The sequence below is a fragment of the Dermacentor albipictus genome, chromosome 4, assembly GCF_038994185.2.
Source record: "Dermacentor albipictus isolate Rhodes 1998 colony chromosome 4, USDA_Dalb.pri_finalv2, whole genome shotgun sequence".
NCBI lineage: Eukaryota > Metazoa > Arthropoda > Arachnida > Ixodida > Ixodidae > Dermacentor > Dermacentor albipictus.
The window spans coordinates 155,678,104-155,690,267 of record NC_091824.1 but is presented as its reverse complement, the minus strand read 5'-3'; the positions used below and the strand labels follow the sequence as shown (position 1 = coordinate 155,690,267).

The 12,164-nt window shown below is 49.2% G+C and overlaps 1 protein-coding gene across 1 annotated transcript in view; it reads right to left on the bottom strand.

Annotated features, from left to right (window-relative positions):
* Positions 1-1,114: 1,114 nt before the first annotated feature.
* LOC135903826 (uncharacterized) overlaps positions 1,115-12,164 on the bottom strand; it is a 37,724-nt gene continuing 26,674 nt past the window's right edge. The window contains exons 8-9 of the mRNA XM_065434238.2: positions 7,194-7,451; positions 1,115-1,372 (exon numbers count right to left, since the gene is read on the bottom strand). Of these exons, the coding sequence (XP_065290310.1) occupies positions 1,239-1,372; positions 7,194-7,451 (392 nt within the window). The 3' untranslated portion in view covers positions 1,115-1,238. The remainder of the gene's footprint in view (positions 1,373-7,193; positions 7,452-12,164) is intronic.

The window sequence follows — 12,164 nt, the reverse complement described above, 5'->3', positions numbered from 1 at the left end:
TTGTCAGAGCACAAAGTAGCGGCGCAAGCCAACTCGCGGGCCGTCGAAACGTTTTAGGGCAATATTTTGGAAAACTTCATGTGACTAACGCAACGTGAATAACTTCAATCCACGTTGCCATGGGTAAACGTTCTAGTTGTCGCTTACACCTTCAATGTCAAACCACCTCCACAGCGTGGATTGGAGACCATTTTTCTGTACCTAACCTTCAGCTATCCGGCATGACAGCAACGGCAACAGCAGCAGCCACGGTCAGCAATGTATGGCAGGTTTCCTTTTTTTTTTTTACTATCACGACGGTTGTTCCAAGAAAATGTTTGTTTCTATGGAAATTTTGGATGGGAGTATTCAGTCAAGCATGCAGGAATTCTCATTCTTCTGGTTCTGATATCCACTCACGCAGCGTAGCGACCTCTGGTGATGGCGACTACTGAGAAATTAAGGATATAGCTGGAGCAATGTGTCGAGCGACTCATGGTCCTTGCGGCGTAGGGAGTAGCCAAGGACTACCTAATGAGTTGTAAATGGCTGCTTAAGGATTGCAAACTCTGCGAAGGAAACACGGCGCGTGCTTAAGTCTAGAATTAGTCCAGAGGATGTCCTCCTACACGGCACAACGCTAAGAAAACTTTGTTTCGATCCTAGCCAAAAATCCCAGAAGTGGTGTTTTTTTTTTCTTTTTTGATAGCCTATACACATTTCGTCCGTAAAGTTGAGACTGTATATAAACAGTCTGTGTACTTCTGGCTTTACAAATTTTGTCAAATAATGTCCTTAGGCTTTATGAATAAAGTTCGTTCACCAGTGTATCGACCTCGAAAAGTAGACCAAATGTAACAGATTTGTTAAAGGATTTTTTATATAGACCATCAACAAACATTATATATAGTCAAAAAGAAAGTTGATAAGAAGGTAATGCGGTCTATACAAAATTTACCGGCCATCTATGTTATAACGCGTAAGATCATACCTAAAGAGAGCCAGGGCAACAAAAGCGGTAAAAAAACTGGTAAAGAGAAAATACGACTGTGCGAAAAATTCAAGCCACGCATGCGTTCCCTTCGCAAAGAGACACCGCCGAGCGCTACGACAACCACTCTAAAACATGTTACATTCTGGTTGTCACAGAACCGATGCTTATAGTGCTGCACGCCAGTTTATTGAACATCGACATCAAGTTCACCAAGAATCGACGATGAAACAGATCCAGTCCGTGCCGTGACAATGCCGTATACGTTTCACAACTTGACCGTATCTTTGTCAGCGGCGATTTTCCTGAGCTCTCTCTTCAGAACTTTTCCCATATAGTTTCGTGGAAGGCTGTCGGTGAAGACCACGCCTCCGTACAAGTGCATGTGGATCGGGGTTATCGCTGAAAACGCAAAAGAAAACCGCAACAAATAAACAACTTCACCCTGGCGTATAGTTTCATTTAGCGCTGCTTCGTTTTCATGCACTCTAGAGTGCATTTTCTTTGAAAGAGAAATCTCAGCACTAACAAAAGCACCCGCCGAGGTCGTTCGATGTCTATGGCGTCGAGCTGCTCAGCACGAGGTCATTGGTTCGATTCCCGATGGCAACGGCGGCATTCCGATGGGGGCGGAATGCAAAAACAAATGCAAAAACACTCCTGTACCTTGCATTGGTGCCCGTTAAAGAACACCTGCTGGTTGAAAGTCATTCACTGCCCTCCAATATGGCGTACCTCGCAACCCACTGTGCAGTTAGGGCGCGAGATTTGATATATTGTTACACAAAGTAAGACAGGTAATGAAGCAAGAGAAAGCACAGGAAAAGTTACCAGTTATGTTTATTTGAAATGTACAAAAATAAGGTAAATGAAAATGGACGATAACTTCTCGCTCGTGGGAACCAAACCCACACGTTTCGCATTACGCGTGCGGTGCTCTGGCGACGTTAAACTCCCCAATTTAGGTTTAACTAGCATAAATGAGCTAGCAAAATTTCGTTTTTTAAGATACGCAAAACAACCTGAGCGTCATAGGGAAATGTAATATGAAAGTAACATGGGAAATGTTTATATCTCCATTCGAGCAACCTCCAGCCAATGTGCTGTGAAACAACACAGCCCATCTACTGTATTTTCCTATTACCTTAGCGAAACGTTGATTGAGGCTAGTCGGCAACGCACAACACTTGTATCTTTAGAGCAGAAAAAAAAACAAACGACAAAACACAGAACAACAACAGGCAGAAGCGCGATGCTATTAAGCTAAGGGCTTGTGCCTGTCGTTCTGCGTTCTTTTTTTTTCTTTTTTTTTTAGAGCGTAGCTCTTAGGCGCCCGTTCCTGCGTTGAGGGTCGGTGTGCCTCGGCGTCATACCCCGTAACCGAACGAACGAACACTGCGAAAGCTGAAAGCGAATGCAGCGCGCAGCGGCAGGTGCAAGAAGAGAGCGCGAGGAGGAAAGCGGAGGATGAGGCTTTAGGGAAAGCATGAGGCGGAAAGCGGGGGAGGAGCGGATAGGGAGACGGCCTGCGCATTCGCTGGGTTGCCGGCGGCCACGGCATCCGCAGCCGCGTGGGCATCTCATCTGCGCTTCCGGGGGGGGGGGGGGGGCGAATAAAGTAGGTGGCTTGAGGTGGGCAGGCCTACGCTCGCCCGCGGCGCCAGATGCTGAGGTCAGTCCGCGGTACCAGAGTTCGTGACGGGAATCACTGCTCCTGCAAGGGGCGATGGCGAGCAGCTACGAGTGAGGATCGATGTAGGGCCCTCTTGGGTGCTGTCGCTGCCCACAATGGTGAACAATTTCCCAGGGGCGAAGGGCCGCTCTCATCGTTGGCGGAACAAAAGTGCTAGAAGAAAAGCGTAGTGCCGCGCAACACGGGCTGCGCGGCTACAATATGGCACCAGAGTAGCGCGCGTCGTCTGTGTCGTCTGTATGGAAACAAAGCGCTGCATGAGCGGAGATCTGTCTGTGGCGGCTGCTATGAATTAAGCTCACGCGTCACTCATGCGCTGCTTCTCGCGATCTCCTGATTAGCGAGGCACTTCGCTAATTGGGATTAACGAAACACTTCGCTTCATTTGCAATGCGCTGCACGAGACAGATTCTCCGCACCAGTTACGCTACTCAAAGCGTTCTCCTCGTAATATAAACCGCGTACCTATATAACTAATAATCATTATGCAAAATATTGAAACGCGAAATGAAAACGCGTAGACAGTTGCGCTCAAATTTCGCATTAGGAAGTATCGTAATCGTCAGTGCATTTTTTACCAGTTTTATTTTGTGCTAAATATCAAAATATTATGACTAACCCTGGTTCTGTCGGTACAGATATCAGGCTTCAACGAATGCGTATTGGGGGAATCTACAAAGTGTATGAGGCCCAAACAATGAAACGTTCCTTTCCTTCGAGCGCTTCCTAACCTTACGTGAGGCCTCCTTACAGCGAAGGACCGATGGAGGAAGCAAGCATACTCTGAAAGCTCCCTTCACCCGTCCTCACGTAAGGAGCGGTTGCCGCCATGCCTGGGTTCGAGATTATCTCTTAAAAGCTTTCGGCGAACACCAGAACACCACTATTCAATAAAAAAAGGTTGTATCGTCGCACAACCTCTAAGTTGATGAGCTAATATAGAGAAGCGTGGACGCTATTTTTTAGTTTTGTTTACTAAATCTAAACAAGCAGTGCATTACAGTGCGAAACTTGATGTGCTCCAGCAACGCTGGCACGCCGGCGTCGTGCAACGCCTAGCAACGCCTAGATACGCTTCCATGCCGCACGCGTGACTGAAACGAACGTGCCTGGCAAAACGTACCGTGCTCGCGCTTCTCCGAAGGTGGGCGACAGCACGCACGCGCAAGCAAACGTCACGTGGTTAAGCAGTGAGGCGAAGCGCTCGTTCAGGGCCAGGAGCGGCGTAAGGACGCCTGAAGGTAGCTTGGCCCAAACAATAAAACGTTCCTTTTAGGGGTGTGCGAATATTGAAATTTTCGATTACGAATTGAATACGAATAAGGCGAAGAACTCTCTTCGAATATCGAATCGAATATCGAATACATGTGTAGTATTAAAAATTGCAAGAGAGGTAACAATAGCTTTATTACCCTTTTAACAATAACACTGCATTTTACAAGGTTGCTTCAAATTAAAGAGGTACTCAATTATAGATAATGGACTCAGGTAATGCCCTCAGTCAGGTAAAACGCTTGTTACAGATTGTCGTGAAGGAAAATTAACTGCTCAATATGGCCAGAAAGTAAACGCTTTCTATGCACTGTCACATTTCTACCGGTAGAAAGGACTCTTTCACTAGGAACTGAAGTGGCAGGGATCGCGAAGTACTTCCGGGCGAGTGAACTTAAAAGCGGGTACCTGAAGCGGCCAATGGACTGCCACCACTTACAAGGATTCATGCCCCTTTCCAGAAGAGGCTTTTGCGCGTAGTCTGTAACTTCCCTCTCAGGGGCAGGTGCCAAATGTGTCTTCTCTTTGTTCATCACTAGATCGTCAAAAGCATTCCATACACTCGATGCCACCAGTGGAGACGAAGTCGACACTGGCACGGCGGTGTCCCTGTTTGGTGTTCCACGACGGCTTCCTGGAGCTCCCTTGTCAGAAGGTTTTTCAGCCAGATCATCTGACCAAATGCCTGATGAACTGTGGCCATAAAGCGCGGATCAAGAAACATGCCTAGGCTGGCCACTTCATCAAATTTCCACTCCGCACAAAGAGCCTTGATACATTTTGAATCAATGTTAGCAAACCCTGAGTTGCCTTTGCAACCTTCAAGGCAATGGGGCATTCCAAAAATAATTGGAATTATAAAGCTTGGTGAAAAAGAAACCGAAACTGATCATGTCTCAAATGCCTGAAGCAGATAGACTGAAACAGAGCATACAGATAATGAGCGGATCATGCGAAGTTCTCAGTTGATAAACATGCTCTTAGGAGAATGCGGAGCAAGCATACAATTGGTTAATTGCTCAATTATTCGCAGTCGACCCGAATATTCGCCGTTTCCACCGTTATTCGGCCGTCCTAGGATATTTGTGAATTTCCGAACATGCATTTCTCGAATCGAATACGCTTCGAATATGGAAAATATTCGATTCGTATTCGAAATTCCGAATATTCGCACACCCCTAGTTCCTTTCCTTCGAGCGCTTCCTAACCTTACGTGAGGCCTCCTTACAGCGAAGGACCGATGGAGGAAGCAAGCGTACTCTGAAAGCTCCCTTCACCCGTCCTCACCTAAGGAGCGGTTGCCGCGTGCCTGGGTTCGAGATTATCTCTTCAAATCTTTCCGCGAACACCATTATTCTCTTAAAAAATGTTGTATCGTCGCACAATCTTTAAATTGAATAGCTAATATAGAGAAGCGTGGACGCTTTCTTCTAGTTTCGTTTACTAAAGTTAAAAAAAAGTTGCGCATTACAGTGCAAAACTTGATGTGCTCCAGCAACGCTGGCACACCGGCGTCTTGCAACGCCTAGCAACGCCTAGCAATGCTTGCATGCCGCACGCGTGACTGAAACGAACATGCCTGGCAAGACGTACCGTGCTCGCGCTTCTCCGCAGGTGGGCGACAGTGCGCATGCGCAAGCGAATGCCACGTGGTTAAGCAGTGAGGTGAAGCGCTCGTTCAGGGCCAGGAGCGGCGTAAGGACGCATGAAGGTAGCTTTGGAGCTACCTTATGCTGAGGAAGCACCAAGGAAGCCTTCACCGAGGGCTCCTCAGTAAGGAAGCTTTCAGAGTGACATAAGGTAGCCTCACCCCAATGAAGGCTTCCTTAGTGAGGTAAGGAAGATTTCATTGTTTGGCTTCTTATGCTGAGGAAGTACCAAGGAAGCACCAAGGAAGCCTTCACCGAGGGCGCCTCAGTAAGGAACCTTTCAGAGTGACATAAGGTAGCCTCACTGCAATGAAGGCTTCCTTACTGAGGTAAGGAAGATTTCATTGTCTGGCCCTGAAGGTCGACAAAAAGGGAAGTACAGTCGACTCTAATTTGACTTTTCACTTTGCTTGCGCATACTGGAAAGTTCGTGAGAGAAAGCATACATCTCCATAGAACAAAAGATGGTTTAGTTCGAATGCGAAAGCACGCCGCTTCGGTTGATTCGACCCCAGCAGCGCCCCTCATGCACCGTCTGTTAATTTGACCTTTCAGATAATTCGAACAAACCTAGTGGTCCCACAGGGAGCAAACTGTATACACATTTACTGAAAGGAGCGCGAAGCTCTCAGAGCTCGCGAGAATTACCGCCTTAACTTCGTGCTCTGCTTTCAGGTCGATGCGTACTTTTCAAAAGCGACCCCCAGAGTTCTTATAAAACATGCCCCTATTTGTTACTTTTCTGCAGGAAACGCCGCATTTATCTATGGGACGTCATAAAAGGCGGCGTCACAGATGCCATACATCAGAGAGCTTGCATGCCGCGATTGCAGTTGTTGCGTAGTCACGAAGTATCATTTACACACGTGGAGCTCAGTGCGAGGCACTCGTGACACGCGTGCGAAGAGCACAACAATGTGCGTGGGTCTTGGAAGGCTTCAAAAATAGCGTAAACGAACTGCTTTTAGTGTACGTCAGAGCACACGCAACGCAAACGCACGTTATCTCGTACTCTCCTTGCGTTCATTCGTACGCACACCCAATAAAGTTTGATAACTTTGCGTGCCCTATTTATAACTCGCCCTATTATTGAGTTGAAAAGGTAATTTCGGGTTTTAAAGAGCACTAAGCCGCTCGAATATGCCGTTTCTAAAACTAGCTATTGGGGTCACCTGACTCTCCGCAGAGCTCTCACGAGATTTCGAGCCATGCTCCCTATTCAAAAACTATCAATTTGGTGACATGTTTCAATATCAAGTTTAAACCACCAAGGATGAAGTCGCGGTGCCGAAGACACTAGTACCATATTTTACTCCGCGTTAAATCCACGCACATTACGAGGCAATCGGACAACACAGATCATCTTCAAACAGCAATTAAAAAAGAAGCAGCAACGCGCTTTCTTCACAAAGTGGTGCCTAATCATAGTAGAAATCAATATGTACTGCCAACTCATCTCCACGGTGGTAAACGAATTGTAGCGCATTATTTTCGTCTGGTAATCTTAGCACGAAACTAGCACACGGAGTCAGAGAGGCGCCGACGGCCACAAAGGCCGTGGTTAAAATCCTCTGTGGCATTGTGGCACGCCCCCAACATCGAGACTCACCAGCCACATAGTCTTTGATCTTTAGGGCGAGATCAACGCTGCCGGTGGCGGGTGGCTCGGGCACAACGAAAGCTGTCGTGGCATCCTGGTACTCAAAAGAGGGCGTTCCCACCACAGCCACCTCCCTCACTTCGGCCATCGAGCCGATCAGCTGCTCCAGCTCAACAGATGGCACGTGAGTGCCGCGGAACTTGATCGTGTCCTTAAGCCGCTCGACGTAGTACACGCAGCCCTCCTCGTCGTAGTAGCCGCAGTCACCTGCACGATTATCAATCAATCAATCAATCAATCAATCAATCAATCAATCAATCAATCAATCAATCAATCAACGTTTTTCTGGACGTTGTATTTACGATGTCAGGGGCACGTACGGACAAAAAGCCAAAAAAATATAAACTTGACTGGGCCTGTGCTCTCTGCAACACATGTGCATATTCGCATAAAAGACAGACCTACAACAACTTGAAACAATTTGGCAGTGCTACTCAAATACGCAAAAGAAAGAACGCTCGATAGGTCCACAGTGTTGTGCCATTACCACAAGCCCGGATTCCGAATCTGCAAGATGCAGAATCTATCCTGCGAGCGCCATAATTCTCCCTTCACAAGTCAAGATGCTGCGCCTTCGTGCGGGAGAAGCCTCGGCGAAGCAGCGTGTTTAAACGTGTCCGCGTGTGCCCGACAGCCCGGCGCCGCACCTCCCTTGCCTGGAGGTCACCGCGCGCGCGAACTTTGAACCGGGTGGCCAGCGCGGTCGCTGGTTGGACCCCTCGGACGACCGTCGTGTGCTGACTTTGTATTGGGCCGTTTGAGTGACAATGGGCCTCGGGGATTATAAAAGCAGTGACACGCCGCTCGAAAACAGGATCCGCCGACCCCACCTGGAGAGAGGGTCGCTCCCGACTGGGGTGAGATGTGTCACGCGTTTTCGCCGGACGCCGTCGTGCGAGAACAGTCGCGTTTGTGTGAGCTCTCGGCCCCAGTGCCGATCCGTTCATGTCCTGTATGATAACCTGTATATAATGTATAAAGTCCCTTTTGTTATTCTCATCGACGCCAGGCTCGGAGTCTTCGCTACCAACGCTCTGTCACGAAACGGGTGACGAGCGCTACGGGACCACAAAGCCGTTATCGTGGTGCAGCGGTACAAGTTCGTAATACTGGTGGCACCGGTTGGGTGTCGTAACACTGGCGGCACCGGTTGGAGAAGTTCGTAACACTGGATGGCAGCTACGGGATTGACCGGCATCAGCTACCTCGGCGCGGTGAGTGCCTGAAGTTTACCTCAAACACCAGACTTTCTTTGACACAGGGTATAGTAGCTTAAGGAAGGATTTGGTGTTGCATTGTGATAACCTTGGGTGTTTCAAGCCTAGTAAGAGTGTTTTGAAAACCAGGGGATGCTGAGGGGGTAAACAGGGCAGTGTGTGAAATACTTGCATATGTCTTACTAGTAGTGTTATAGTAGCGTACGGCAGGTATATTCAAAAAGGGTAAACAGCAGGAGGACAGTGTGAACGATGGAGAAGTACAAGGTGAAGGAACTTCTCGAAATTTGTGAGGAGTTGGGCATTGAGTTGGGCTCAACCAAAAGAAAGAATGCGATCCTTGAGGTCATGAGGACTGGGGACGTAACGGCTGAGGAAGCCGCTGAGGCCTGGGCGGATATCAATGAACGTCGGGAAAGGGAGGAGAAGGAACGTTGCGAGCAGGAAAGGAGAGAACAGCAACGTCGCGAGGAGGAAAAGGAACTTCGCGAGGAGGAAAGGGAGGAAAGGAGAGAGAGGGAGCGACGTGAGCACGAGCTTAAAATGAAAGAGTTGGAGATCCGAAATAAATCGCCGGCGCCTAGTCTCACTTCTAATGTTCCCAGAATACGCGATCAACTTCCACCCTTTGTCGTCGGAGAGGATATGGCCAAATACCTCGTGAAATTTGAGCACGTCTGCGAACGGAATAGCATTGAGCGATCCCTTTGGGCACAGAATCTGTTAGCCTTGCTTCCTGGGGAGGCATCAGACGTAATAACTTGCTTATCGAAGGAGGCGTTTGAGAGCTACAGTGATGTGAAGGAAGCGCTACTGCGGAAGTACAAATTGTCGCCCGAAGCTTTCCGGCAGAGGTTCCGGTATGCAAAAAAGGGTAAGGAGTCGAATGTTGACTTCGCGTTTCGTCTAAAAGCCGACCTGGTGGAATGGCTGAAGGGCGAAGAGGTTTACGACGACCGCGACAAAATTGTCGAATGCATCGCGTTGGAGCAGTTCTACCGTTGCATTGATGAGGATGTCCGGCTCTGGCTGCAAGATAGGCTAAAGGAGGTTAAGCTAAACAAGGCAGCAGAGTTAGCGGAAGAGTATTACACCCGCCGCAGCTTGCACAGCAAGGCAGTGCGTGTAGAAAAAGCAGATAGGAGAGATGTGTTTTACGGGAAGCCCGACGAACGGAAGGAAATCACGCGTCGCGAGTTTCAGGACGACGAGTCCCTTCCCAAAGAAACTGTAAGGGATGGACAGAATGCATCTCAGAATGATGACGATGGTCCGAAACAGCGAAACGAAATGACGCGTTCTTTTGAAAAACGGAGACCGTTAACCTGCTACAATTGCAAAAAGCAAGGGCACATCGCTGCAAGCTGCCCAGAGAGAATTGCTTTTGCAACGATACGGGAAACTCACAAGAACATACGTCTATTGGAGCCCTATGTGCAGGAAATTAAGGTAAACGGCAAGAAGTGCCGAACACTGCGGGACTCTGCAGCAACTATGGACGTTGTTCACCCGTCTTTCGTCTCCTCGAGTGATTTTACGGGAGAGTGCGTTAGGATACGGCAAGTGGCCGAGAAGGAGAGTGTCTGTTTACCGATCGCAACGGTTAGCATTGAAGGAGAATTTGGGAAACTTAACACCGAAGCCGCTGTGTCAGCCGCCCTCCCGGAGCAATTTTCCTACCTCTTCTCAAATAGCTCGGAGCAGCTGCTGAGGGATCAGGGCAAATCATTCTTTGCCGACGTGGCGTACATGGCCCCCACGCGATCCAAAGCGCGCCCGCTGTCGAAGGAACTTGACTTAGCGACGGGAAGCGAAAGGCGGTGCGGCACACGGACCGATCACGGTAACTTGAGTGGCGAGCAGTCACGGGAGAGGCAGAGCTCGGAGGCTGGCCTAGACGAGCGGGTCCTGGAAGTGAGTGGGAGTGACGCGTGCAGTGCTAGCCGCGATATAGACTCGACGCCGCAATTAGGCGACGCGGGCTCCGCACTCGCTCCGGTTTCCGCCAGCCGGCAGGAGCAGGCTGCAGTTGAAAGAAAAAGTCTGATTCGCGAGCAACAGGAAGCTTGTTCATTAGCCGATCTGAGGAAGAGCGTCAAACGGGGAGTGGAAAAAAAGGGGGTTTCATTTGGCAAGGAACCTGGCTTATTGTACCGCCGCTACACGGATAAGCAGGGTCGCAAATATAAGCAGCTTCAGATTCCGCGAAAATATCGCCGGGAAAAATGAATGACCTCATTTGCTTCCTCAGAAGTATGTTTTCGGTCCAAAGCGATTTCAAGGGGACCATTCTATTTGTAATTATTATTGCTGATTAATAATTGTTTCTATTTTAGTGTGTTGTTAATTTGAAAACTGATTGTTTAAGCCTTGTGCGCTAGATCGTACACCTGCCTCTTGTTGCAGCGGGAGAAAAAAAAGGGGAAAACAATTTAGTTAGGTTGATTCGAATTATGGCCTTGTCTGGTGTTTGACGGGAGACAGAGGGCACTTGTTCGTGTTGGGTGTTGCCTTTTGCCGGTCGGTTTTGCAAGCTGCAGAACGACCAAGCGGGACCAGTGGCGAGAAGCAAGGTCTTAGGAACGACCCGAGCGGAGCTGGTCAAGGTGCCTTGGCGACGACGCGGTGAGCAGAGCTCCTGTCCTGGCGAGTCGGACCTGGGCACGTGAGGTTACCTGGCGTCCCGACACTGGACGTGAACTTGGACGAGCCTGACGAACGTGCGCGCCTGGCATCCGAGCCACGTGGAGGCAGCTCGTCTTCCCGGCGCCTTATCTGAGGGCGGGGATGCTGTTGTGCCATTACCACAAGCCCGGATTCCGAATCTGCAAGATGCAGAATCTATCCTGCGAGCGCCATAATTCTCCCTTCACAAGTCAAGATGCTGCGCCTTCGTGCGGGAGAAGCCTCGGCGAAGCAGCGTGTTTAAACGTGTCCGCGTGTGCCCGACAGCCCGGCGCCGCACCTCCCTTGCCTGGAGGTCACCGCGCGCGCGAACTTTGAACCGGGTGGCCAGCGCGGTCGCTGGTTGGACCCCTCGGACGACCGTCGTGTGCTGACTTTGTATTGGGCCGTTTGAGTGACAATGGGCCTCGGGGATTATAAAAGCAGTGACACGCCGCTCGAAAACAGGATCCGCCGACCCCACCTGGAGAGAGGGTCGCTCCCGACTGGGGTGAGATGTGTCACGCGTTTTCGCCGGACGCCGTCGTGCGAGAACAGTCGCGTTTGTGTGAGCTCTCGGCCCCAGTGCCGATCCGTTCATGTCCTGTATGATAACCTGTATATAATGTATAAAGTCCCTTTTGTTATTCTCATCGACGCCAGGCTCGGAGTCTTCGCTACCAACGCTCTGTCACGAAACGGGTGACGAGCGCTACGGGACCACAAAGCCGTTATCGTGGTGCAGCGGTACAAGTTCGTAATACTGGTGGCACCGGTTGGGTGTCGTAACACTGGCGGCACCGGTTGGAGAAGTTCGTAACAACAGACAATGAATACAGAAGCGAAAATTCTTAACTGCTGTGCAGCATGAAAAAAAAAACTGTAGCACACAAAACGTGATCTCTTGCTTCAAGTCAGATTACAGTAACACCACAGACTTACACAAGATGAGCAAGTTGAGCATAAATTCAAAGGTGCAAAGAATACCACATAAAAATAACATCAGAAATTAAAAAAAACATTACTGTTTAAATGAGTT